We start from the raw sequence: 27,735 nt of genomic DNA, 5'->3' as shown, positions 1-27,735 counted from the left end.
TCATTCATTCATTCATTCATTCATTCATTCTATCCCTATAAATAGCCTTTCTTCCCTTGATAAATTGCTATGCTGTGGAATTTCATTAAAGCGTTCCCTCTCAATCAACTTCTCCTGCCCAGCACACCATGTAGCCATTACCCTGAACTTCATGATTTGTTATTGTGGTCAGTACATAGGGACCATTTCCCTATAACCTTTCCTTCCATAGATGTAAGTTGTGGAAACCATACTTATAACGCTTCCTTTCCTAACTAAATTGGCAAAACACTTTTCCTTTTGAATAATATTCATTGTGTACTTGTTAAGTTTTTGAATTGTCCTCTGTATATATGAAATCCTATTCCCTATTAACCTTATACTTTATGAATCAATATATTGTGGAATTTTATTAAACTTTCCTTATTAATCAAATTCGGCGCGGTCAAAAAATAGGAAATCATATCCCAATATATATGTTGTGGAATTTCATAAAGCTTTTCCATTAATCAACTTTATCCTGCCCAGCACTCCACATGATCAATTTCTTATAGACAATGATTTGTTATTGTGGTCAGAATATAGGATATCATATCCCTATAACTTTCCTTTCCCTCGATGAATAGGTATGCTGTGGAATTTTATAACGCTTTCCCTTGCAATCAACTTCATCCTGCCCAGGACTCCATTTGCTCATTATCCTGAAGTTCTTGATATGTTTTTGTGTGCAGTAAATAGGAAAATATATTCTCTAACTCCCCTTCCCTAGATGAAGGGGTATATTGTGGAATTTTATAAAGCTCTCTCCTTAGAATCAACTTCGTCTTTGCTGGGATTCCATTTACTTATTTTGTAAAAGTTGTTGAATTGTTAGTCCATTGAGTAAATAGGAAATCATATCCATTGAATGGCTTGACTTGGTTAGTTTTCTTGAAAATATTTTCTCGTTTCTCACTTACCATAGCAGTTTATATTTCAGATGTTCATTGCGTGTTCATCCACTGCATGAACATCATGTCTTTGTTAATCAATCACAAAGTTCTAACCAATAGCACAGTCCCTCATAATGTTAGTGTTTATTGGGACAGTTATGTAATGTCCAAATATGGTATATTTGTCATCTCAGGATGCTACTTACACACTGTTCACATCATTGCTCACTGATTGGATGAACAACTTTCTGTGCTGATTGAGGGACTTTGACTAGACGTGGTTTAGTTAGAGACCATGTTGGCATCCAGACTACCATAATTATCATATACAGTTTCATTGCTTTGAATATGATGTAAAATATTAGCTTGCAAGAGAACCTCTCAACTATTAAGTATGTAGTTATCTTCTATTTAGCACTCTGTTGGCATGCCATTATCTAGACACTAACCATATAATGTAGGTTATCTCTCCCAAGGACTTTTACTATGACAAGAGTTCATTTCAAGTCAACAGTAAGCTCTCTAAATAAAGAGTCTAAGAGAGCATTTTTTGTTGTGGGTCAAAATGATAAGAACTGTGTCATCTTGTGAGTAACCATATAGTAAGGGGGAGAGACGAACATACACCAAAGTTTGCAGTGTCACCAGTAATATATGTGTAAAATTGGCTAAAAGGACCCACTGCTTGTGAGTAGCCACGTAGTGGGGTTTGAGAACAAAACATTTTGGTTTGTCATAAGAAATTGTTGTGCATTACTGGCATTTAGTCTTGATTCATAAAATCACCCGCAATTCTAGACTTCAACATGTCTTTCAATCATTTTCTGATGAAAATGTTTTTTCAAATGTAATAAAGACAAAATAAGTCTTAATGTAATAACATGAAAGACGTCGCCTCATGCAAAGCATCTTGGGACTGTAATATCGACTTTAATACAGGAACACAAATTTTTGTGTCACATTCTCACAAACACATTACTTTAAATCAGTGGCATGTCAGATTGGCTCAGACGACATACTGGTCACCACATAGTAAGGGTTACAAGAACGTCGCATGGCGTGTCAGATATTTCGGCTTAGATGGCATCTTGGAAGTCAATAACCAGACTTTCAGAGCACAGGACACTGGCATTATTTCTAAAAAAAAGTTACTTTAACTCCTGAAGTTAAAATAGATTTATTTTATTTCCTGGCATTTGATGTACACTGAGTGGTATTTCACACTAATTAGATGGTGGCATAGGAAGTATGGGTGACTTTTGACCTGCCACATCAGTTGTGGGTTGGTTGTGACATACTATACATTCCTCAACTGGTTTGTCCAACATATGTCGGGCGGAAGACATAAAATGTACAGCTGAGTGCAAGCTTGATTTGTGTGTAATTCAGTAGTTGTTAAGATCTGCTTGTTTTCTCCATCGTTAAATTACAGTTGTCGTTGTCTGATCAATGTTGTTGTCAAAATGTTTTTGGTTTCTCCGTCTGGGTTGTAAAATTTAAAGGGGAACCCCAGGAAATAAAGTCATTTCCATCAACTATGGGTTCTGGAGAGTCATTTCATAATTTTACATCACGTACAATTACTTGTGATTTCAGAAACACATCAAGTTGATTATAACCCTTTATACTTATTGGGTATCTTTGCTGTGTGCTATTGCATCATGGGAGTCAGCAGAAATGATTATTCATGCTTGAACAATGAATATTCATGAGCTATTACACTGAATGTGAATAAGTCACTCATGGATCATGAATATTCATTAATTGAAGGTGATGTAAAATCATGAAATGACTCTCCAGAAATCACAGTTTATGAAAATGGCTTCATTTCCTGGATTGGTGTTCCCCTTTAACTATAAGTCTGAGTGTATGTAATGTGATAGTTGTCAAAATCTACTTGTTTTGCTTGTTAAGATGTACAGTTATTTATTCCTGTGATCAAACGACATGGTGTTTGATAATAAAACAATTTTAAGGAAGGAAGGAAATATATTTCTGTCAAACAGGAACACAAAATTTTCTGTAGAACATAACTTTTGGTATGTCACAGTGAGAGTTTCCTTATTTTCAGATCATGTAACATATTTAATACTTTGACTAGCATGAGCAAAGGAAACACAAAAGTGACATGTGGTCTATGCATAGACTATATGATCTGTGGTCTAGAGACCCGGTCTCTAATGTCTATGGTCTATGTGGCCTACACAGTTGTTATTACGACCGCAACCACATGTATGAAAATTGTGGTTTGGACTTTGGGTGGCCTGCTCATTCAAGGACAGTAAACTTAAGTTTGTTTACATGATGGCCATGACATTGTATTGGATTTTTGTTATGAGACGAAGACGGAGATATTGATAATATAACAAGTTGTGGAATTCACTGTTGTTTACATGAAATGGCTGTGGCACTGTACAGGATTTCTGATATCATGAAACAGTATAAAGACTGAGAAACTGATAAATAGTGTGTTATGTCATGGAATGTACTCTTGTCCAATGCAAAATAGCCGTGACAGTGTTTTGGATGTTCGTTATCAGGAAACGATGTTTCTTAGAAATTGATAAATACTACCAGTTATGCTGATGACGTCTGAATGATTCAGACCACAGCTACGTAGTCACTTCAAAAACTAGATTCCACTATAAAGGTAACTTTACTACTACTACTACCAGTTATGTTTCGGAATGTACTCTTGACACTGGAGTGGATTTTTCCAGTATTGTAAAATGACGGAATACAGAGACACTGATAAAATAGCAACGTGGAATTTACTGTTGTTTGGTCCCAACACAAAATGGCCATGACAGAGTATTGGAATTTTGTTATCAGAGAATAGTGTTACTAAGAACCTGTATAAAATACTAAGTTATATCATGGAATGTACTCTTGTACAACACAAGATGGCCATGGTGGTGTATTGGATTTTTTGTTATCAGAAAACAGTGAGAATGAGATGCTGATTAAATGTTATGGAATTTACTGTGTGTGACAAGGCTACTCTATAAAGCTTATTGGGGTTACACACTGTTTTAACTATATATCTTGGTCTGTCTGATTACATTTATGAAGGTTAGATAAATGATCAACCAAACACATACCACTGCAATTTGATGGAGTGAAAATGTCTTCTTCCGATGAAAATATTCTACATTCTTTTAATCACTTTTATCTCGACTTCTATGTCATATTCACACCTTGTATATTTCTATCGTTGCTATTTACTGGTAAATCAAGATACTTTTTCTGTATAATTTTACACCTGGTGTGCTTGTTAAAAATGTATATTTTCTGCTATATTTTGATTGTTAACATCATATTCACACATTCATGTTTTTATCGTTGATATTTCTCTATACTGGTTAGTCAAGATACTTTTTCTGTATAATTTTACACCTGGTGTGCTTGCTAAATATGTAAATTTTAATGACTTCAAGTGTGTATTTTCAAACTGATAATCACCATGGTAACTACTTCTACATCCCCAATGTGCATGGCACCTCTATTTCTTTTGCATTTGAAGTTGTCTCTGTGTGTGTACAAAACATTGTGTCTCATGGGTGAAACAACGAGGCAACTTTATTTCTCCTGTATGTCACAAGTGCATAAAAGATTACCCTGACAGACAAGAATGAAGTATGAATACCCCTTGGAATCTATTTTAAGAAAGATCACATATCCTTTGGTCATTCTGTAATTTGAGTTGCTACATGGATTGTCGGCTAAACTCTACAATATTTAGGTTAGGCTAAGAGTATCCGTAGAATGTAATATAAACGTGATAATGGTGTAATTAACACAGCAACTGGTAAATCTCACTATGTCATACATGAATTATGATATGTGGCAATATATCTATTGTAATGATATTTAGATGTCACAGGGTTCGTACACTTAAAGCAAAACAAAATTCCAGGACTTTCCAGGGGTTTTTCGTCAGTTTTCCAGGGGTATTCATATTGATTTTGGCCATTTTCCAGGGGTGTTGACACTAAAGTATATTTTTTGAATGACATCTAATTGTCTGATGTGGACGAGAAAAATCAACAACAGTTCCCATAATATGTCACAAAACATTTTAAAGACAATCGACACTATGCAAGATATTGGTTTCAAAACCACGTTTACACGCTAAGATTAACGGAGAAACCTCTGTCCTACCCCCTAAGTAGCCGTTTCGTCAAGCTGGTGCATTGATCGTGTAAGATTGAGTCGCAGCATTCGTCAGTCTAATTCAGACATATCCAGAAAAATAAATCAAAAACTAAAGTTTGTCCTCGTTATTGTATGGTTTGATGTTACTAGATTTATAAGTCACCTAAAATAATTTTTGTCTTCAAACTTTTGAATAAAAACGTCATTTACGTAACGAAATTTCGAGCTATGAATAACTAAATACATTCATCGCTTGCGTCTCGATGTTTATGTACCGATGCCACGAGTTGCGGAACATCGCGATTTCAACTCAAATTTGACCATTGACGAATGTTACTGTACCGACAACATAAAACAGTAGTTTATTCTTTTAGAACATGTAACACAAATACCCATTTATCGACAAAATAAAAGTCACAACCGTACTTCCACAACCCGGAAATTCAACTGCACTTCCCTAGGCCCTAGCCCTAGCTTGTGGTATCAGTCGACTCGTGCGCCGAACTTTTTCTAACAATTTCTAATCGAGGTTGATGATGCTTTGATACTCGCTACAGTGTTACGATAATCTTGTTAACAGACCTACTGTACATGTTACCCCGGCCGGGACTGTTACAATATCATGTCCCTGAAATGACGACTGGGAGATGTACGGAGTAGCAATATATGCAAGATCGAAAGAAACACTGCGGCGCCCATTCAACTAATACGCACGGTCTGTGGGGCAAAGTGTCTCGTGGAACGATCGCTTGACTGTCTGGGTTCAATCGGCGTGAATTTTAATTCATCACCCAGCGTGGCGAATGACTTTGAAAAATATTTTCGCGATTTCACATTTACGAGATTCAGAACCATATGAATGGGTGGCTCGAGCACGGACATGACGATCGTCAATATTAATCGATCGATTGAACATGATCATTTTCCAGGGTTTTCCAGGGGTAGGGCGCATTTTTCCAGGGTTTTCCAGGGTTTTCCAGGGAGGGTTTGAAATTCCAGGGTTTTCCAGGGTTTTCCAGGACCGTGCGAACCCTGTGTCATTCCCGATATTTTTCTTCGTTCAGTCAAGGAATTACGAGAGACCTAAAGGGGCCTTTGTCACTACTCGTCTAGGGACTCATAGTGACAACCTTTAGGTCACGAGTATTTTCCCCCTGAATGAAGAAAAATATTGGAGAATAACATTATTATACAAGTGTCAGTAATATCAAAGAAAAATCGGGGAAAATAATGGTAATTTTGAATGTTTTGAGTCATATTTCGAACCAGTGATGTAAGGTGTTGTGACACAGACTGACCAGAGTATATATTCCATATTTTTGGGTCAACTTTAATATAGCTCATGCATGGTATAATCCCTATTATCAAAGACCCAGTTCAGATTAGGATTAGAATCTAGGTGTGAAAAAAAGTTGTCTGGCAGAAATATTGAAATAGTTGGTTCAGAACAAAAGAATAATCCTGTGTAATTGAAAAGTCGCCATTGATGATTTAATGGTAAAACAAGAACCTAGGATTGAAACCCTGGCCATTAATGAAATAAGGTTTGTAACTTTATGGTCTTTAGTGGTTATTTTTATTAAACGGACACAGTCTGTAACTTTATGGTCTTTGGTGGTTATTTTTGTTAAAGGGGCACAGTCTGTAACTTTATGGTCTTTGGTGGTTACTTTTGTTTAAAGGCACACAGTCTGTAACTTTATGGTCTTTGGTGATTACTTTTGTTGAAATGGACACAGTCTGTAACTTTATGGTCTTTGGTGGTTACTTTTTTATCATTTTGAACATGTTCATCAGTTACTTTCCCCTCCCAAAACAGGGATAATATATGCGTCAATCAGTTATTCTCCTTTCCCAACATGGATGAGGTACGTGTCCATCAGCTACCCCTTCCACCCCCCCACCCACCCACACACACACACACACAGAGCCAGTGGTCCCTTAATAGGTAAGGTATTTGTCTATCAGCCATTCAACCAATGTGGAGCACCTTATACCCCCTCCCCCACATATTTGGATAACAAGGATAACCCCCAAAATGAATTAGGACATCTTACCTTTCTCCCTCCTGTAGGAATCTGAAGTCATCGCCTTCCCTGATTGGAAAGTTGTTTCTAAGCCAAACGATAGATGGTTTAGGGTTACCAGACACAATACAATCAAATCTAACGGTCTGTCCTTCCATAACATTCTGAGATTGAATCTTTTCAACAAACTTTGGAGCATCTTCAGTTTCTGGTGCTGTGAAGTAACTTTCACTGTCACTTCCTGTCAGCTCTGAAATCAAAGAAATGCAAATGATTGGACGTTTAGTTGAATACAGCTAAAATAAAGTTTTGTACCTGTTTTACTCAAAAGTGTCAATTTTCATTACATTGGTTGGTTTTGGTGTTAAACTCCTCAATATTGTTTTATGGCCTACATTTCTCTAGACACTAGTTTTCTTTTTATCCATTTGTTATGACATATTTAATGGCACCTTTACTTGTTTCTTATAAATAGTGTTTTTGTTATAAAGGTGAATACTTAAAATCTACCTCTGAGTTTCCCAGTCATTTTACCAGTGTTCCCTACCACTGTTTTTGTTAAGGGTAGTAAGCAGGTAAAATCTACCTGAGTTCCCCTGTCATTTTACCTGGGACAGGGTTCCCTACCAGTATTTTTGTTATGGTTGGTAAGCAGGTACAATTTCCCTGAGTTCCCCAGTCATTTTACCAAGATTCCGTACCAGCGTTTTTGTTAATGGTGGTAAGTAGGTAAAATCTACCTGAGTTCCCCAGTCATTTTACCTGGGTTCCTTACCAGTTTTTTTGTTAAGATTGGTAAGTAGGTAAATCTACCTGAGTTCCCCAGTTACCAACAGTAAATATGCAAAATCTACCAATTTGAAAGTTCTTCAGGCATTTTTATACAAGCCGTAGCATTCCTTATTGGTGTTTTGTCATAAAGAGTACTATTACTGTTGCTGTAGGTAAAATCTATCAAAGTTTCAAAACAAACAACAGATAATAAAAGTACAGTGAATTTAATACAACTGAAGTAATACTAAATATATATTTCAGAAAACGAACAAAAATTAAGAAAAAATATTACCAAATATCAATGTAACCGTGTGTGTAACACAAAGAATCCTCACACATATATGGTGACTTACAATTGCTATCATATCAGTACTATTAACTGGAGAATGTTGTTCACAAAGTGTTAACACTAAATGGTAAATACAGCAATAAAATCCTCATCGTAATATTTCTAAAATGCAGAGGTTGAACAACTGTATGGTAGCCTATCAAAAATGTCACTGAAGTCTATCCGGTGCATTTAACATTTCACTTCAAGTCTCCTAAATTTTATGCACTGTTATACACCATTTATTTTGTGTCTGGGTAAAAACTCTTTAAATCTAGACATCAAGGCAATAAAACTTAGTATGACATCATTTTGAAAATGCAACCACGAAATGTGTAACTCCAAAATAGTTAATATAAACTGTGTAACTTCGGAATAGCTTAATAAAAAAATAAATACAGCCAAGAGCCATGTAACTTCAGAATAGCTTACTATAAAATAAAATCTGACAACAGGTCGTGTAACTTCCGAGTTGTGTAATGAACCTTGGTGGAGTTGATTTTGACTATTTCCTCTCAATACATACTGAAACAACCAGTATTCAAATGTGTAGTAGTTTACTATTACGTGTAGCAATGATTCAACACACTCAGAAACTATGAAGATGTCTTATTTTTAAGAAACACTGCTATATGCTGTACCCTCCAGTAGCTCCGTGCAGCAGATGAAAGTTGCTTGCATACTTTATTTATGCTCTTTAATTGTGAACTATGTATTTTTCATTTAGTTTTTTTTTTCATGAATTGTACCATACCTCATGAAACATTAAAGTTATCAATATTACTGTTTTCTCAAAAATTATCAACTGAATGTAAAGTCTCAGACATTTCCACAAACACTGATAAATTTAATTAAATGTTTTTAATTTCATAGACGGTGGTTATGATTAACATGTCATTATGAGTTTATTTCCATGGAAACTAAAATCAACTTTGAATGTTTGTGATTATAAGTATCAGTGGTTATATAGAGAGGTAAAATTACAAATAAGAAAAATAAAATCAGAAATAAAAAATGAATATTAATACTTATTGAATCTTAGACTTTGAAATATGTATCAGTAATTACTGAAAGGTCAAAGGTTACAGAAAGGTCATAGGTGACATGTAAGGTCCTTGTTCATATGAGATTTTGTGACACTGATATAGCCAAATTATATGTGTACATTGTGTATGTTTCAGTTGATGAAATACTTGCACTGTTCATGTACTGTGGAGTCATGATGGGTGAATGGTTAGCGTGACTGGCTTGGAATCTACTGGTTGCAGGTTCGAGCCCTGTTGCTGCCTGCTGTTTGTTTCTGAGTGGCTAAAGTCCTTGGGCAAGATTTGAACCACGACTGTGCTTCAGTCAACCCAGCTGTATAATTGGGGACCTGGTAGGATGTAGGTTGCAATGTGAAGGCTTTAATCCTATGCGCTTAAATGGCTGCAATGGATTGTATGCTCTCCGGGGAGTTGAGGAAGACTAAAGGGCTGTTGTGCCGTTCTGATCCGAGCCAGGGGTAATAATTGTAAAGCGCTTTGAGCACGGTGTGGGAAAGCGCTATATAAGAACCAAACATTATTATTATTATTATTTCTATGACATGCAAAAGGTAAAGTATGTCTGATTTCCCCCAAGACATTTTAACCCCAGGGCCAATGATAGGTATAAATATACTGAGACCACATGCTGTAAGTCACACCAGGTTTTCGCAATGCTTTTATAACCTGTTCAAGAGTCAATGTCTTCGATATGAGGTGAAAAAGTTGACGATAATCAATCAGTCCCAAATGAGTTTTATAAATCACCAACGTTGTGTAAAGCTATATTCATCTGTCTAGTGTTGTTCCTGTTCAGTGCTATAGAACGCACATTATGGCATACATATTGGATTTTGGTACTTTATAAATTCAGTGAATGATTGAATGTTTTGAGTAAAGACTGTTGTTTTTAAGGGACGATTGCAAATGTCACACAAGCTCAATATTAAAATGAACTTCGTTCGTTTAGGACATAACACCCTCCCTTCTTCCCCTAAACAAACTTCACAAATGCGACATTCGACATGTCACGATGTACCATGATGAAAATTGTAGTGCACACCACTATGATTGATACAATGTAAAAACATGATGGTAAACACATTAAAATACTTACTGGAAACCCAGCACTTTATATCACATTAGAAGTAAATTTTTATCAACTTATCAACATCTCAGTAGTAAATATAGAACATGTTATCGTTGAAGGAGTGAAAGTTTTCTAAATTTAGTTAGAAGTGTGAAAATGAGGTTCAGCAATCGTATTGACGCCAGACCCCATTCCCCCATTAAATGAATAGTATTAGTTTATTGAGCTTGTGTGACATTGTGCGATCGTCCCTAAGGCGACGTTAAGTTTGTTCATCATCTTTTAACACAGCAGGCAGTAATGAAAAGGAACGTTAAACTGTAGATGTGTTGTTGATTTTGTCTTTGAAGTTTGATATTTTGTTGGCAACAGGAAAATAAACCAAGTTGGATAAAAAATATCAAAATTGTAATAAGAAAAGCCCAAATTCTTCAACACACATAAAAACTAACTAAGAAGCTTCAAATGTTGTATGTTGGATGATGAAAGCTCTCAAAATGCATACATGTAATGGAATCTCTCTTGTTCAGAGTAACTACTGTGGTTCACTTCCAATGACCCTGGCTGGCAAGCATTTTAATGTTAGCAGACATTTCTAAAAAGTAGACATTTCACGAGGTGTTCACTGACATTTCTAGCTTGTCAACTAGCTTTTAATAAAATCTTTGCTGGCATTTCTGGCAAGTTGACATATCATTTAAGGGTTCACTACATTTCTAGACCGACAGCATTTGAGATGAGAGAGTGTTTACTGGCATTGCTAGCATGTCAACATTTAATAAAAGCTTCGCTGGTATTTCTGACAGGCCAACGCATATCAACCGTTTCATCTAAGTAACAGTACCGTGTTCTGGATTTTGGAGTATGAATAGTTACCTAATATCACAAGAATGTCACAGACTTTTCTGGGTGTACACATATTTCCTGGATTATGCTATTCTGATCTGCCCTGATATGGCCGATTTTATGTTAGTTCACTGTGGCTCTGTTTGATACAACCACTGCGAATTCAATAAACTACACATGCTACACTTAAAGATAGTAAGATTGAATGAATAAGGTTTCTTGCAACATTTTGTCTGAATTTAGGAACTAAAGTGCCACCTTGCAGACATCAAATGCAGAAGTCAAAACGGTGCCAATATGTCTACGTTTTAATAGCTGCAGTACATTGGTTGAAATGGTTTATTTCATTCAGACAAACAGTAGCAAAGAAATTACAATCTTGCTATCTTAAAATGTAAAATGTGCAGTTCCGTTTCGGTTTCTGTGTGGTTGTATCAAACAGAGCCAGTGAACACTAACATGAAATGGGCAGTATCATTTACGATTTATATCCTGTATCTAAGTGCTGTTTCTGTTTTTCACAAGTTTCAAGGTTATAATTTGATAGCAAACTTTTGCAATCTTAAAGCAATAAAATGTTGTGTATCTTCTAATAGCTTGGATTCAGGCTGTCCTGTTTTACTTTAAGAAATTAAATGACCTGAGAAAGCAAGAATGGCACTATGTTGAATATGTATTAAGTGCTGTCACGTACGACAGAAACAGTGGCCAAAATAGTAGTCTAGAGTTATTCTGGAATTAGCGGCTATACATCAATCAACATTCACGCCTATTTATAATTTTTCATATTCTTTTCATGGGTGAGTTATTCTCGTACACAAATTAACAAGATCAAAACGTTAGTGGCACTGATCAAGTGTCGTTATATCCAATCATGATATTACAAGATGTAATATGATTATTGCTACCGGTAAATTGTACTACTGTATCAAATCAACTCTATAAATGAAATTTAAAAATTCCATCAGTTTCTATATAAAAATTAAAATAAATACATTGATTCTGTCTTTTTGACAATAGCTTCAAGTGTGATAATTCTTAAACAAAAATTCTGATGTAAATGTACCAATGAGGGCTGCTGCTAGAATTCTAGGCCAAAAATAGATCGGTTCTTGATAAAAGTTAGTTTACTAAGAGCTAAAAGTTTGGTGTGAAATATTTTTGCTTGTGATTATTTTTAAAGCTAAATTTTGTTATCCTGCTATTAGTAAGAATTACTTTTACAATCTGAGACCAAAGTCACAAAGAATCTTGTCAAAATGTTACATGAAAATAAGAATTTCTGTCAGAAGTAATTTTGGAGGAAAATATCTACAAATGTGATTATTTTCAACCAAAATTTGATAGTTTTCTATCAATTAGAATTATTTCTACAATTTTGCTCCAAAATAAACATTCACTTTGTCAAAAAGTTACTGAAAAGTAGAATTTTTGGGAAAATGATTTTGGCAGTAAAAATCTACAAATGTGATTACTTTTAAACCAAAATGTTTATATCAATTTATTGATAAGAATTATATGTACAGCTTTAGTCCAAAATGAAGGTGCACATTGCCAAAAAATTATATTAAAACATGAATTTTTGAGGAAAGTGATTTTTGAGGAAAAATATGATATATCCCATGAATCTAAAATAATAACATAAATATTCGACATCCTGTTATCATCTCATGATAACTATGTAAGGCGCTGTCCAAAAAACTTTGCTTGAATCTTCTGTGATTATAAAGTTTTACACTATTCTAACACCCACAAACATTCCTGAGTGCTTGCACATGCATTTGGCTGCATTTTACCATCAATTAGTCCTTGAGTCCAACCCAAATAAATCACAGGCCTCAGCTGTTTTTCTTCTTAAAGTAAAACAAATTTGACAAGGTTTTCTGCTATTAGCCTAATGTGTCAATATTTATTTTAGGTTCATAAACTAGCAACTCACATTATTTTACCAACATGCTATTACTGCATGGCAGAATTCTCAAAAATCATTTAGATTTTTGCATGTAAAATGATTCAATAAAACTTTTTTGAACTTGAAAGTTGTATTTTAGAGTTGATGTGAAGAAACAACATTTTCTGGTGTTTTGATTCAAAAAATTATGCTTACAAGTGACCAGTTAAACAAAAAATTAATGAAGAAAATTTAGCTATTTACATAACCTTTTTGAACTTGACAGTTTTATTTTAGATTTGTCGTATAGAAACAATACTTCCTGCTGTTTTGCTTCTAAAATTTACTTCAAAGTGATCAGCTAAACTGAAAAAATGGAAAAAATAACACTTCCTGATGCTTGCCACAGTTTTCAAGTGAAGTTGAAGTGTGAGTCCAAGTTTGGATGTTCAGGACATTTTTTAGTGATTGCAGCCCACCATGGGTGATCGTAACATGATAGTTACCAAAACATTGGCACACTTCTATAATCACCCCTACCAATTAGTGCTAGCGGTGAACAAGTCAAAGGTCTTTTATTTACATCAAATGACCATAACATTTCATTAAGTTAGACTGTACCTTGGGGACCTACTTCCCTGAAACTCAAAGTTGTTACAGCGTAAACTCCCCCAAACTTTGATATACAAAAGCTTATCCTGAAGAAATTTCACCATTATGTTTGTACAGAAATTTCACCATTATGTTTGTACAGAAATTTCACCAGTTTGTATAGAAATTTCACCATTATGTTTGTATAGAAATTTCACCATTATGTTTGTACAGAAATTTCACCATTATGTTTGTACAGAAATTTCACCAGTTTGTATAGAAATTTCACCATTATGTTTGTATAGAAATTTCACCATTATGTTTGTACAGAAATTTCACCATTATGTTTGTACAGAAATTTCACCAGTTTGTACAGAAATTTCACCACTATGTTTGTACAGAAATTTACAATCTGAGATTAAGTATTCAGCAGCCATATTGGATTCTAAAATGACTTAATTTTCAAATAATTGTGACAAAATTTGTATGTGACCCCTGATTTCTTTCTTTACTTGAACAAGACAAAGCAAATACTATATTTACAACTTTAAATAAAGCTAGCAAAATATATTTAGAACAACACTTCTTGTTCATTTTAAGCTACATATTCCCATACAATCAATCTATGTATGCTGTGATACATTTGTGGAAAACTAAAAAAAATATGCAAATGATCATAATTATCTATAAATAGAACAGTTATTAAAAACATATTGAAAGTAATCCCATCAAATTTATTAAGGCTACGATGACCACTAAGTGAATATTAATATTACGGTGGTTAATTTCATGAATTTTTATTGGGAACACGAATTCTTGACACTTTGAAAAGATTAGGAGTCAAATATGTCGAGTTCCTCAGAGATGGATTTCAAACCACTCTGTACATTCTTACTGTTGTTTCAGAAATACAAGTACACTATGTTTGATTACAAATATTTGACTGCTAAAATTTCAATATAAATATCTCCACAGTGCTCATGATTTTCTTCAAGTTGTTGTCACAGATGTTAGGTTCAATGTTACAAGGTGATACATGTAGTGGCAGATGTGTACACTTGTTGAAATGTTGAACATCCTGACTACTGGATGTTTCTGAAGACAACAAGTTCAGACTTCAATTTTTGAATTTTTTTCTATGTTTTGATCATTTTTGAGCCAAAATTTTGACATGAATTCCAAAATAAGTATTATTTCTATGATTCCTGACTAAAATAAATTTGAGGTTTGACAGAAAGTTACAGAAAAACTAGAATTTTTGATAAATAATTTTGGCAGGAAAATAACACAATTCTGTAATGACTTCACAAATAAGTATCATGTCTGTGTTTTCAGTACAAAATAAAGTTTAGATGTCCTAAAGATTTACAGAAAAACAACTTTTTGTCCACTAATTTTGGCGGGAAAAGTAACACAATTTTATCATCAATTCACAAATAAGTATTATGTCAATGATTTGTAACTTAGATAAAAGTAAAAGTCTGTCAAAAAGTTACTGAAGTACAAGTATGTTGTTGTTTTGTTTTTTTAAGGGGGGGGGGGGATGTTCAGTACAACAAAGGTTAATGCAAGTTGACAGAAGCAAGGAGGTGGTCTATAGATCAAATCAAAATGCATGTTCTATTGACATCTAATAAATCACCACATACTATAAAAAAATGCAAATTTATAATTTACAGGGCTGACTTTGGCTATAAATATGAAACACATGAAAATATTCAAAAAGCAATTCACCCAGTAGCAAACTAATGTGTTTATTTTGATGAAATAGTAGAATGCATACAGATGGGAATAAAAGTGTCAACGTTTGACATCTTGTACGATGTACGACAGCTGTGAACAAATACCATCATTTTGACATCAGAAATAGAAAAAAAATTAACTGACATCTAAAATTCGATTACAATAAACTTCAATCATATTGTTAAAAGTGAATAATAACATAAAGGATAGTTACCTACAATAGGTTCCAGATACTGGTAGTGTTGTAACATGTTTAAGATGTAACGTAACGGTAGTCCATATGTAATATGATTCAACAGGACTCCAACTCACGAGACTGAACCCAATGATCAACCGTGAATGACACTACAAATGCTTACATCCCAGGCCGTCTCATTGGTAAAATGAGCTACGCTTGGGGTCACAGACATTACTATCTCCACATATTAGATTGCATTTAAATGATTCCAATTAGTGGGGTGGTTTTATCTGATGATGTGGTCTGAGTCAGTTGGATGATCACAGCTTTAGCAAGTGTTATCTCTAGGAGGACTCCTGCATTACAGTCGATAAACTACAGCTGAGTTAGGGATTCTTACACAGCAGATGCAATTGCATTAAGCTGAAGGCTACACTATAGGGAATTTACATTTAACTTTTTGTTTTGGTAGTCTGCATTTTGTCTTATATATATAAGTTTTTGACATACCAAACATCACTTCAGTCTGACAATTTTCACAATCTAATAGGAACTCCAATCATGCTGTCAACGTTAATATTCTGGGAGGTCATATTTTATACTGACTTAGGTAATATTTGCAATTTGAACACACATGTGGTATAATTCAATTGTTATGCAACAGGGCAAACTAAAGTTGGTATCTAACTTCCACATGTGTTTTCCTTTCAAAACTTTTCACTGAATAATATTTCCAGATTTCCCTTTCTCTGCTACCAAAGTTTGAAATGTGTAGAATTTCCAGAATTCATGTTTCTAAACTTTTAGATGGCATAAAAAATACAAATTCCTCCCCCCCCATCATCACAGTTCTTCTAAAATGTTCGATGGTACAAAATTTCTAAACTTCCCCTCTCTCTTTCTAGCCGAATTAAAACCTCTTACATGGTATAAAACATACAACCCCCTCCCTCCACCTCTCATCAAAGTTCTTGTGAAGTTTTTGATGGTACAAAATTTCCACATTTCACCCTCTCTCTTTCTAGCTTAAGTTTTTCTGAACTTTTTAGAACGTTTACAAACTTCCCCCTCTTTCCAATATTTATAAACTTTCCGGTCTGTATTAAGGAAAGTATGAGTGACTTGGAAAAATGAAATTTATGAGGATCGGGTATGCTTCATGAAATTGCCGTAAAATTAGTATTCCTACAAATAATTCATAAATTGATTTCAGCGGCACAAAAGAAGAGATGTCAGTTGTGGTTTATGCTTTTACAGTATCTAGAATGGTGGACTCCTGTGAAAGTTATGGCTACTTGAAATTACGCCAAACACAACTTTTGCAGAAGTGGATACGTATGGTGTATTGACTGGAGTTCCATAACTATGTTTTATTGTAGTAACTAATGGATATACAATGTCATGTCTGGTTGTGGAGAATTTTTCTTTTCGAAAAAGTGTGTCTAGGTACAATAATTTAAAGGTTTGTCCTTACCGAAGGCATTCAGTTTAAATTTAGTTTATATTTATCCACTTGCCTAACTAACGTTTGCATCATTGCAACATATACAACCATTTCGTTGTTGCTATGGGTGCGGTCTTGTTGCTAGGCAAACACAGGATCATTTCTTCAAAGTTTATCCAGATAACTACCCATGCAGGTTTTTATCTTTCCAATACACACCATTTTATTGTTGCTATGGCTGTTGTCTTGTTGCTAGGCATATTTACATACATTTTGAATGTTTACTCACTTGACTACCAACCTGTTTTTATTTTTCCAATACACACCATTTCATTGTTGCTATGGGTATTATCTTGTTGCTAGGCATATTTACATACATTTGGAATGTTTACTCACTTGACTATCAATCTCTGTTTTTATCTTTGCAATATACATCATCAGTTGTGTTAACCTGCCAAAGTACTCAAACCCGAAGCTGTGAACCGGGATTCCCACTGTAAATTTCTAATTATTTTTTTGGCAACAAATAGAGATAGGTTACTCCAAGATATTTATCAGTACTTGGATAAGGGAATCACAACTAACTTAAGGGGCCTTTGTGTACAGTAATTTCCAGCTGAACTCTGCTGTAAAATATCCTTGTAATTAAGTATGTGAAATAACAAAGAAATGAAAGTAGAGTTTATTTCTATAGAATATGCCGGTATACATAGAATGACCCTAAAAAAAACTATAAATTGTAAAGAAACTTTTTTTTTTGAAATATTTTGAGTTATTGTTCAAAAGGCCATACAACACTGTAAGTCATCCATGTTTTAATCAACTTGGCAGAAAAACTATTTTCAATATAATAATTATAAAATTATGTTAAATACCCATTCTGACAAAATTTGTTCCAATTAAACTTATTTAATAATAGTTTACAACTTTTGATACATATCAATTTTATTTCAGACATGAATTATAGAATTTATCATTAAGTATTCATAACAATCATAATTTTGGCCAACAGTGACAGAAATCTTTTCCCGCCAAAATTCGGAAAAAAATTCTTGTCTGTAATTTATTGACACATATCACCTTTATTTTAGAATGATATCCTACAAATAATCCATAAAGGAAATTACTTTTCAAAATTATGCTGAATCAGTTACGTGATCCTTCAGAATTAATTAGAATCAAAGTTTTGACAGACACAGCAAGAATTTTTGCCCACCAAACTTTTTCATTTAAAATTCTTGTTTTTCTGCAATTTGTTGACATATCTAAACTTTATTTTGGATCAAAACAGTACTTATGATTCTTAAATATGAATTAATGTGAAAAAATTGGAATAAAAATGGTTGAGTTTTATCAAAATATTCGCAAACCAAGTCACCGTGTTCGTTCTACATATCATGGTGTCTGCCATGGAAGGGGTTATGCACTATATAATCTAACATCCAAAATCTAAAAATAAATCCTTAGTATCTATTTATTTTGAAATTGTCCACACTCTTTGCATACTACACAAGTTTTTGTCATTTTTGTGTAGCAGAAAAAGATCAAGCATTCAAAAATTGAACACTGAAATGGGATTATTCAAATATTTTTAGTGAGATGTCTTGACACTTCATGGCTTCCAGATTTCAGTATCAGAGTTTGAGCCGACTTGGCTGACATGTGACAGCGCCCTCTATATAACACAATGAATAATCTATTTCAAAACTCCCAGGGTCTGTGACTGGTACATTACTACCAAACTGCAGAGACTTATGATTTTCAGTTTATTGGCAGTGCAATGTTTTCTATGTCTCACACAGGTTTTTTTGTTCTGAATAACATAAAGCAAAATATAGAATACTGATAGTGCACATATGATATATTTTATCTGACTGTGAACACAAATCAACATGACTGTCAGATGAAACAAGGATGACTCAAACACAAAACTGTTTATTTGTGTTCACATTTTATCTTCATGTGTGAATGTCTAGTTCAGGTTTTCCATTGTTTTCCAAATGGTCTCTGTGTTGTTTATTTCTTCCTATCAGATGTACATCCATTACAGATTGGAAGAATAGTTTTATATTGTCTTTTTAAGTTGATGTCAGTTTCCACATCCACTATTTCTGGCAAGACTTCACAATTTTCATCATTTCATTATTTTTTTCTTGAATATGTAAAAAGAAGTTAAGGGTCGGCAGTGAAAAACTATGTGGGGTCAGGTAACTGGAACTAAACAATTATTTTCTCTAGTTTGGTACTTAATTTTTACTAATGACTTTAAAAAATAAATTTTTATTTCAATAAATTGCTATAACTTATGGTGTATATATAATTGCCAACTATTAAAACAAACCTTATTGCCATCTGAAAAATTACAATAAACAATAGCCAGTCTTGTAATGTTTACACATGAGCATCAAGCTAGTGTACACAGTGCCATCCAATAACTAGTGGACTGGTAATTCTGCTAATTTTAGAATAATTTGATCGTTATATATTTCTTAATAGCAATAGTATTAATAATTGTTTATTAAAAGGATAGGCCACCTGCCTTAATGAATAAAGACAAAATCAAATAGTGAGGAGAAATGTATTAATTGGGAGGGGGGAGAGAGAAATCTTGTCTCTTGACACCTGGACAATTTATACTTCACTTGGTCGAAGACTGCCACTAGCCAATACAACAACTATTAATCTAATATTGCACTAAGGAGAAACACACATGACATACAGTTTTCATTTAATTCTTCTTACCACCATATCGTGCATGTGGGAAATATCCAGAGCTAAGTTCACTTTCAGACTCCCTAGCTGGACTACCATTCTTTCCTGACCATCTCTCATTGTCAGTTTCCGTGTCAGTTGCCGGAGCCGGAGGGAAACTAGGCAGGATGGACTGGTACTTGACTGGAGGGATTTTCCCTGTGCGAAGGAATTGTCTTACTCTTTGGATAGCTTTCTGTGCAGAGAAACATGAACAGATGATCAAAAATTATTAACTTTCCCAAACAAGTATTTGTTGAATGACAGTATTGATAATATTAATTTAAGTGTATCTGTACATGCTGTATCCAACCACATATGAAATGCACAAAAGGTCCCTTAAATGTCCAGACATTACCAAATCTTTGTAGTCAGTTTCTTGTAGTTTGTCAACACTACAATTTAAAGATGAAGATTTCACTGTTATTTCTCACACACATGTACAACACTGTCAGATTCTAAATCAAGAGAAACATATGTTTTTGAACAGTTTATGTTTTATCTTGACTTGGCTGGGTGGGTGGTGTTTAAATTTGCATCATCCATCATTTTTCATATACAACACTGTCAGATCCTAAATTAAGGGAATAAACTTTGCGGTTAAAGTTTTATCGTGAATTGACTGTGTGCGTAGTTCTACACCATCCTGCTATAATCGAATATGTAAAGAACATGAAGAAACTGAACATGAAATTAATTATGTGAAGTCATGATGGATGAATAGTTAAGAATGGCTGATGTGGAATCTCCAAATTGTTGGTTTGAACCTTGCTTGCTCCTGATTATTTGTCTGTTTGTTTGTGAATGAGTATTTATTTGTTTGTTTGTTTGTTTGTTTGTGAATGGGTATTTGTTTGTTTGTGAATGGCTATTTGTTTGTTTGTTTGTTTGATTGTGAGTGGTTATTGAAGATTTTTGAACCGCGTCAACATAGCTGTATAAAGAGAGACCTGTAGGATATAAGTTAACTGAGATTGCAACTCCCCATGGAGTGTAGGAAGATATATAGGGCTGCTGTGTTGATATGGGTCTGTGCCAGGGGTAATAATTGTACAGTACTATAATTATGATATTAACTACAGAAGACATTTTATAAATGTATACCTAATATTTATCTCAATATTATTTTCATTTTTATTATTCAGAAACAACTTTTGAAGCATCTCTTTCAAAGATAACTGTAAAAAACGTTGTGTTGTTCAGCCCTATCTGGCTTCTAAAATGAGTGCTGGCTGATAACGTGGCATGGATCTTACAGACTATATTAATTAAAACTTAAAATAATTTCAAAAGTAAAATAGTGCTAATTCCCTCAATTCGTTGCATCAGTGGAATATTAATGCTCTGGGTTGTGCGAATAGTATAAATATATTTTATGTATCTTATGTATTGAGAAAAAGAAGACAAAACTGAATTCACAAGTAAATCTAAAGTGACATATATACGCCAAACTCCTATGTATCAATGCTGTCTATCACTGCCTTCAATTGCGACCACTTTTGCCCTATCAAAGAGTTTACATCACATGTTTGCTACTTTTTAAAAATACACATTTACCATAAAACATCCATGGTGTTAATAATAATTAGTTTATTGATAAAATAGACTGGCTTAATTCTGAAATATATCCTGTTAAATTATGATTATGTAAAATTCCACCAAAAGTTAGTGCAGTGTATGTATACAAATTTAGTGGTTGTATGTCAACCAGCGACCAGTGTTCCTGTACATACCTTTCCCAAAATATTTTCCTTTGGATAGAAATTTTGCCGAACAGAAATTAAGTTATTCATAATTTGTATCATTTAGGAACAAATCTGCCCTTCAATACGATGTTTATCATTAGTATTTGAATGCCACGGTCTAACAATGAAATCCAATATGGCCGGACCCCTACTGAATGCAGTGTTGCTGTGGAAAGTTGGACCAGAAACAGTGGAGGGAGACTTTTTTACGACAATTCTGTATATGAGTGTGATGTATACACCCGACAGTACAGCTAAGGGGAGGGGTACTCATCTAGGAAAATGGGGGGGGGGGGGGGTTACACAGGGAGGTATTTTGGACATCTTGGAGGGTAGGCAAGGGGTAACCAGTAACCAGTATTTTCATAACATGTAATTCCTCTTTTCATTTTTCATATATAGTAAAACTTCAAAACAAAAAATTACGAAACCATACTTTGATGTATCTGTCACTATGAAATCACCAATTCTACTTTCTAATCAATTCAAGTCAATTGTAATTTGCTAAACAAATGTTTATCATATGACAGGCAAATGAAATTTTTTTTTTATGTCATGGCAAGATTTCTATTATAAGGCCCCCTAAGTCATGGCAAACTTTCTATGATAAACCCCTATGTCATGGCAAGGTCCCCCTAAGTTATGGCAAAGTTCTATAAGACCACACTCACAAAAAAAGTTATGCTAACGTTACTATAAGATCCCCCCCCCCTCACAGATATGGAAGGTGTTTTATCATAAGACCCCCCCCCCACCTGACACATTTTAATATTCATATTTCATGTAGCAAGAAGTAGAAGGACTATAATCCATGCATTTAATCACTGATGTTGTTTCCACGTACTGGTAACAATGTTAACACTATAAAACTTTATGGAAGTTAATTTTACATCAGGGAAATAATTCTCCCTTTAATATTGCAAGATATTACATATTGACATTAACAGAAACTAAATATGACCTATCAGATTTTATTAACGTTTATATTAATTTTTAATGATAACTATAGAATTCATAATTCATAAAACTGTACATCAATAAAAATGACAAAGTCTGTAACTGAGGCCCCTTTTTGGATTAGATTTACTCTACAGCTGAAAAAATGGTTAAAAAATAGTGTCATATTTAATATATAAATTTCATATCAACTCTAATATTACATGTACTAAAGTTTTTTTTTGTACATTGTATTATGATCAGTCAAATTTGATTGAGGAATATGAAAAATGTTACAAAAAATATTGGAAGGCCCACTTCGGCTTAGGATTAAAATTTAGGTGAAAAAAAAGTTGTCTGACAGAACTATAGAAAAGGTTTATCTAGAACTAACGAATGATTTCATGTAATCCTGTAAAGATAATGCTAATGCGATGACCAGGGATTGAAACATGGCCCTTTAAGAAAAATCGTTTGTATTTATTTTGGTGTAAACATGTTAGCTACTATATATGTCCTTAAAGTGCAAGACTTTGTGATTGTGAACGGCGCATTTGGCCGAAATCTGAAATCCATAATATTCAATCGCTATGGTTACAAAATTCTTAGCATAAGAATACGAATTTACATCTAAGATTAAATCTTTCACAAACCAATCTTTATCCTACCAGGTCCCCATTTATACAGCTGGCTTGATAAAGTGAAACTATTACAAACATAACAGTGAAAAAAAAATTGTGGGGGGAAAACTCCTTGGTATCATTTACGTCAGTGTATCTTAGTGATTTGTAATTTGGTTGGACATTATGTATGTAGATGTTTGTGTGTGCTCATCTCAATTTTCTTTAATTTCTTTGATTTTATTTTTTTGATATTTCTTGTGTTTTGTTCACAACTGAACACGATCCAGACACAGGATTGTAGAACGTTGGTTTCATACACTTCTGAAAAATGGAATGAAAATAAGAACCTGGAATGAAATAAAAGTAAACATATTAGCATATAATTTGCATATAAATCAATATTAGCATATCATTTATATATATGTATACTGGTGCCACCTGGAAAGATAAATGATGGGAATGAAAGTAGAGTGTCATGGATCAAAGGTCACTGAGATGGCATCATCACTTTTAAAAAAAATTATTGTCATACGTGCAAGAGTATTGCAGTGGGTGGAAAAGAAAAAGAAAAAAAGATATTCACATATTTGAAAACTTGGGCTGACCATGACAAATTTGCATATATACCATCACCATGGCGATATTCATGAATATGGGATTGATAATTTACTCACAGTAACCAGTAAAAGGCTAAGTAACTAATAATTATCTTTATCGGTCCAAATAAATTTGTTGAATGGTGCCACTAAACAGTGAGCATCTCCTTGTGTTAACTGTGAAATGTGCCTCAGAAATCAACTATTTACTGTTACTTTGTTTTACAAAACTCCAACTTATTCTCAGTTAAAGCAGGTGGAAACTAAAAAACCTAACTATTAAGACATCTAACCATGACAAGACACAACAACCTAGATTTAGCAATCACATCATTCTACTAGTATTACTTTCAGTGTCTATAATTTCACCATCAACTTTCTGCTCTATTTCACTACTTTTTGACATTTTAAGATATTCTTGTTTTTCACCTAATAACACTTTTTTAAAAAGATAGATTATTACTGGTTTTTGATATCATATCATATTTCCAAGACTACAGTCAGCTGTATGTGGGGTGTAATGTGGTTGCTAGGCGACTGAATGACCAATCAGATGTTGTCCTTACTGTGTTACTATATGGGGTCAGCACTATCTGAGATACAATATGGTTGCTAGGCAACTGAATAACCAATCAGATGTTATCCTGTCTGTATTATCATATGGAGTCAGCACTATGTGAGGTACAATGTGGTTGCTAGGCAACTGTATGGCCAATCAGATGTTGTCCTGTTTATGTCAAAGGTCATTATTCCATAAGTGATCCTTACAGTGATTCTGCATAATCATGGACGATCACATGATATCATTTGATATACAAATTGGTAAACATTACCTTTTTTTACCTGATTGTGTATTTTGTCGCCTGTTGTTTAGACAGTCCAGCTTCATATTCATTTTAAATATTTACTAATTGTATACGACATCAAATTGATGAGGACAAACTAATTAGGATATTTTCTACTTTCTAAAATTTCTAAATTTTCTAAATCTTTCAAAAATTATACTTATATCTTTTTGTTTGTTTCATAACTTTTGATTTTTGTGAAAAAAAACGAAGTATAACTAGAACAAACAAACAAACATCTTGTGCTTGAATCCATGCTTTGATTGGCAGACATGTGTTCCTCTGAGTGGTGTGTTTGTGTGTGTGTATTCCTGTGAGTAACTCCAGTTTTCCTGTCTTATGAGAAAGTATGGAGGAATTTCCTACTGTCACCACCAGAGGACAGGTGTTCGTCATAACCCTACATCCATATGACTCTCTACACATACAGAACACATGGTACGGAGGTGAAAAACACAAAATATGTATTTACATATTTCATGTTGACATTACACCTGTTAGTTCATAACTATGTTTAAAGGAGAATGGCACTCCAGGAGACAAAGGTATTTTTATACATTTTGTGTTCTGGAGAGTCATTTCATGATTTCACATCACATAATTTCCGCTCAGTTGCCAAGCAACACCAATTGAAACTCTCTTTCACCACTATTGTTCTTGCAGTGGAACACCATTGCATCATGGGTCTTAGCAAACATGATGAATATTCATTAGATGCACAATGAATATTTGTAACTATTTATCTGATGGAAAGAAGCTCTTCTCTTTCTTTTATGTTGTTTTTGGGGGAAGGAGGGGTAAGTTTTGCTTTATATTTTTACAACTTTCTATTCTAGCTTTGAACTTTTGATAAATTTAATCCATATGCAACGACTCTAATCATGAGACAGTCATTTTGTCTTGTGGCTGTGAAACTAATTTTGGCATTTTCTAGCAGCTGTTTACATTAATTGGGATTTTTTGCAACTTTGTATGTTTTAAAATTTATTTTCATGCAACTTTTCCTTTTTGACTTTTTGCAACTTTTTACACCCCATCAAATTTAATATTTTACAACTTTACACCCTGTCAAATTTGATTTCTGCAACTTTTTCCATCTCATTAACTTGATTTTTTTGCAAATTTTTACACCCCTTTCAATTTGAATTTTTTTGCAACTGTAACACACCGACTTGTATTTTCACACAATGATGTGATCATACCAAGAATGAGGCATTGTGGGATAGCAACTACATCATCAGTTGACAATTAACATGTGAACTATTTGACAAACTTTAATAGATTACGTTAATTACTGTGAATATATTTATTTTGGCACAAACACTTTCTAGTGGAAATATAACTTTCACAGTTTGGATCAATTTTACTTTGGCTGATAAAAATTGTTTGACTATACAAAAGTTATTTAGCAGTATCACCATAGTAAGTTAAGGTACTGATTCCAAGTAACTAAATCAACCTTTATTATATATAGTTATAAAGCAAGGATGTTAAAAATAGCAGGTAAAATTAGAAAAAGTAGGAAGAAATATTTATGAGGGAGACCTACTAATCTGTCAAACAATCAAAATACAGTAGTTGAAACAAAGAATTTTTGTATACTAAGTCCTAAAAAAGTATGTACCGGTAGCTTTAAAGAAATTGCTGAGTGGTTGGTTGTTTTTGCTGTCTACTGGCCTTTAGCTATATCCCTGGAAAGTGATTATATTTCTAGGTTGATTTATTTTGGTTCAAATATTTTTGCTTCTCAGTAAGCTAAAACAAGTTCAGAGTCAGTATATATACTTGCACAGTATGTACAACATATTACAATCCAGGAAGGAGGGGGGGGGGGTATAAATATCTAAGAAGCGGCCACTTCTATCTTGCACAAAAGTGGATTGGTCCTACTGAGTAAAGAATTAAGACTATACCAAATGCTGAAATATATAGGGTGGAATGTCGGCATACGTCAATAAACTATACAGCTCTGAAAACTTTAATTTTAATTTTAATTTCAAGAAGTTATCACAGTATTGTACATCATTATACTAATTAATTTTTACAGAATTTATTTGAAATGAATTTAGTTACACCCTAATATTGAACTTTGCATAGAAAGAAGATTACTTGAAAAGGGTATTTTTTGTGGAGGTGGGGGGGGGGGGGTGGGGGGAGGGCAAGTTTGAACATTAAGACAAACTCTTTTGCTTTATTTGATGAAAGTAAATTAAATAACTGTTTTTTTTTCTACAAATATATAACAGAATTTCCTGACAGTTTCCAATAAAACAGGTTTGCATTAGGAGGTCTTAACCCTATTTATGAACAGCACCTAATCCTACAGTTTCTAGAAATTATTTTTGAGAGGGAGTAAGAATTTCCATATTGAAACAAACTATTCTGCTCTACAAAAATATAAGATGAAAGGAGATTGGTGACTAACTGCCCTCTCTACAAGTGACCATGCACTCATGGTACAAGATACGAATTAGGTTCAACTTAGGGGGTCTGTAAACCCCTCATACAAATTAGGTTCAACTTAGGGGGCCGTAAACCCCTCATACAAATTAGGTTCAACTTAGGGGGTCTAACTATGTTTGAATCCTTCACCGAATCCTAACCCTAACTACACTATAAAGAATCTCAATGTGGAGTCAGTCCACTGGTTTACATTTTTGTTGGATTTTTGTTGATGTACTTGGTACAGATATGTTTACATTTTACTCTGACACAGGGTGCTTTACTGGTTCCAGTGTTTAATTTACACTGCTGTATAAATTCATTTATTTTATCACCTCTGTGTTTACTCAACAGTAAATACTGTATCAACTAATGGATCATCAGAGACCCCAACCAGTTAGTCTGGGAATGCTTACATTGACCTCTGACCCAACATTAACCTCTGACCCCCACATTTACCAATAACCACTCAGTCTGAGCATACTTATGTTGACCTTTGCCCTAATGTTAACCAACAGCGTGTGGAAGATGTCAAAACTTTGGCTGTGTCTCACACATGGGCATGTGGTTAGCATATGGTCAGTCACGCTTTTTGTACCTGATCTAATACAAGTAACAAGTACTTTAGAGTGAAAAGATACAGATAGAAATTGAAAACATCGACCTCCCACACAAAATATTTTCATCGATTTTTGTCATACTCTGAAAAATGTCATTCATTAATAATTTTGAACCTAAAACTAGAACAAAATTTGCAAAAAAGTTTTCAAAAATGTGAATTTTTGATACAGTAT

General features: G+C 33.9%; 1 protein-coding gene across 1 annotated transcript in view; it reads right to left on the bottom strand.

The window, feature by feature from the left end:
* LOC144450555 (protein Obscurin-like) overlaps positions 1–21,559 on the bottom strand; it is a 56,487-nt gene extending 34,928 nt beyond the window's left edge. The window contains exons 1-3 of the mRNA XM_078141200.1: positions 21,488–21,559; positions 19,746–19,950; positions 7,124–7,343 (exon numbers count right to left, since the gene is read on the bottom strand). Coding sequence (XP_077997326.1) covers positions 7,124–7,343; positions 19,746–19,950; positions 21,488–21,559 — 497 coding nt within the window. The remainder of the gene's footprint in view (positions 1–7,123; positions 7,344–19,745; positions 19,951–21,487) is intronic.
* Positions 21,560–27,735: the final 6,176 nt, after the last annotated feature.

The sequence above is a fragment of the Glandiceps talaboti genome, chromosome 20 (genome assembly GCF_964340395.1).
Source record: "Glandiceps talaboti chromosome 20, keGlaTala1.1, whole genome shotgun sequence".
NCBI lineage: Eukaryota > Metazoa > Hemichordata > Enteropneusta > Spengelidae > Glandiceps > Glandiceps talaboti.
The sequence above is the reverse complement of the archived record's forward strand: the minus strand, read 5'-3'. Positions and strand labels throughout refer to the sequence as shown.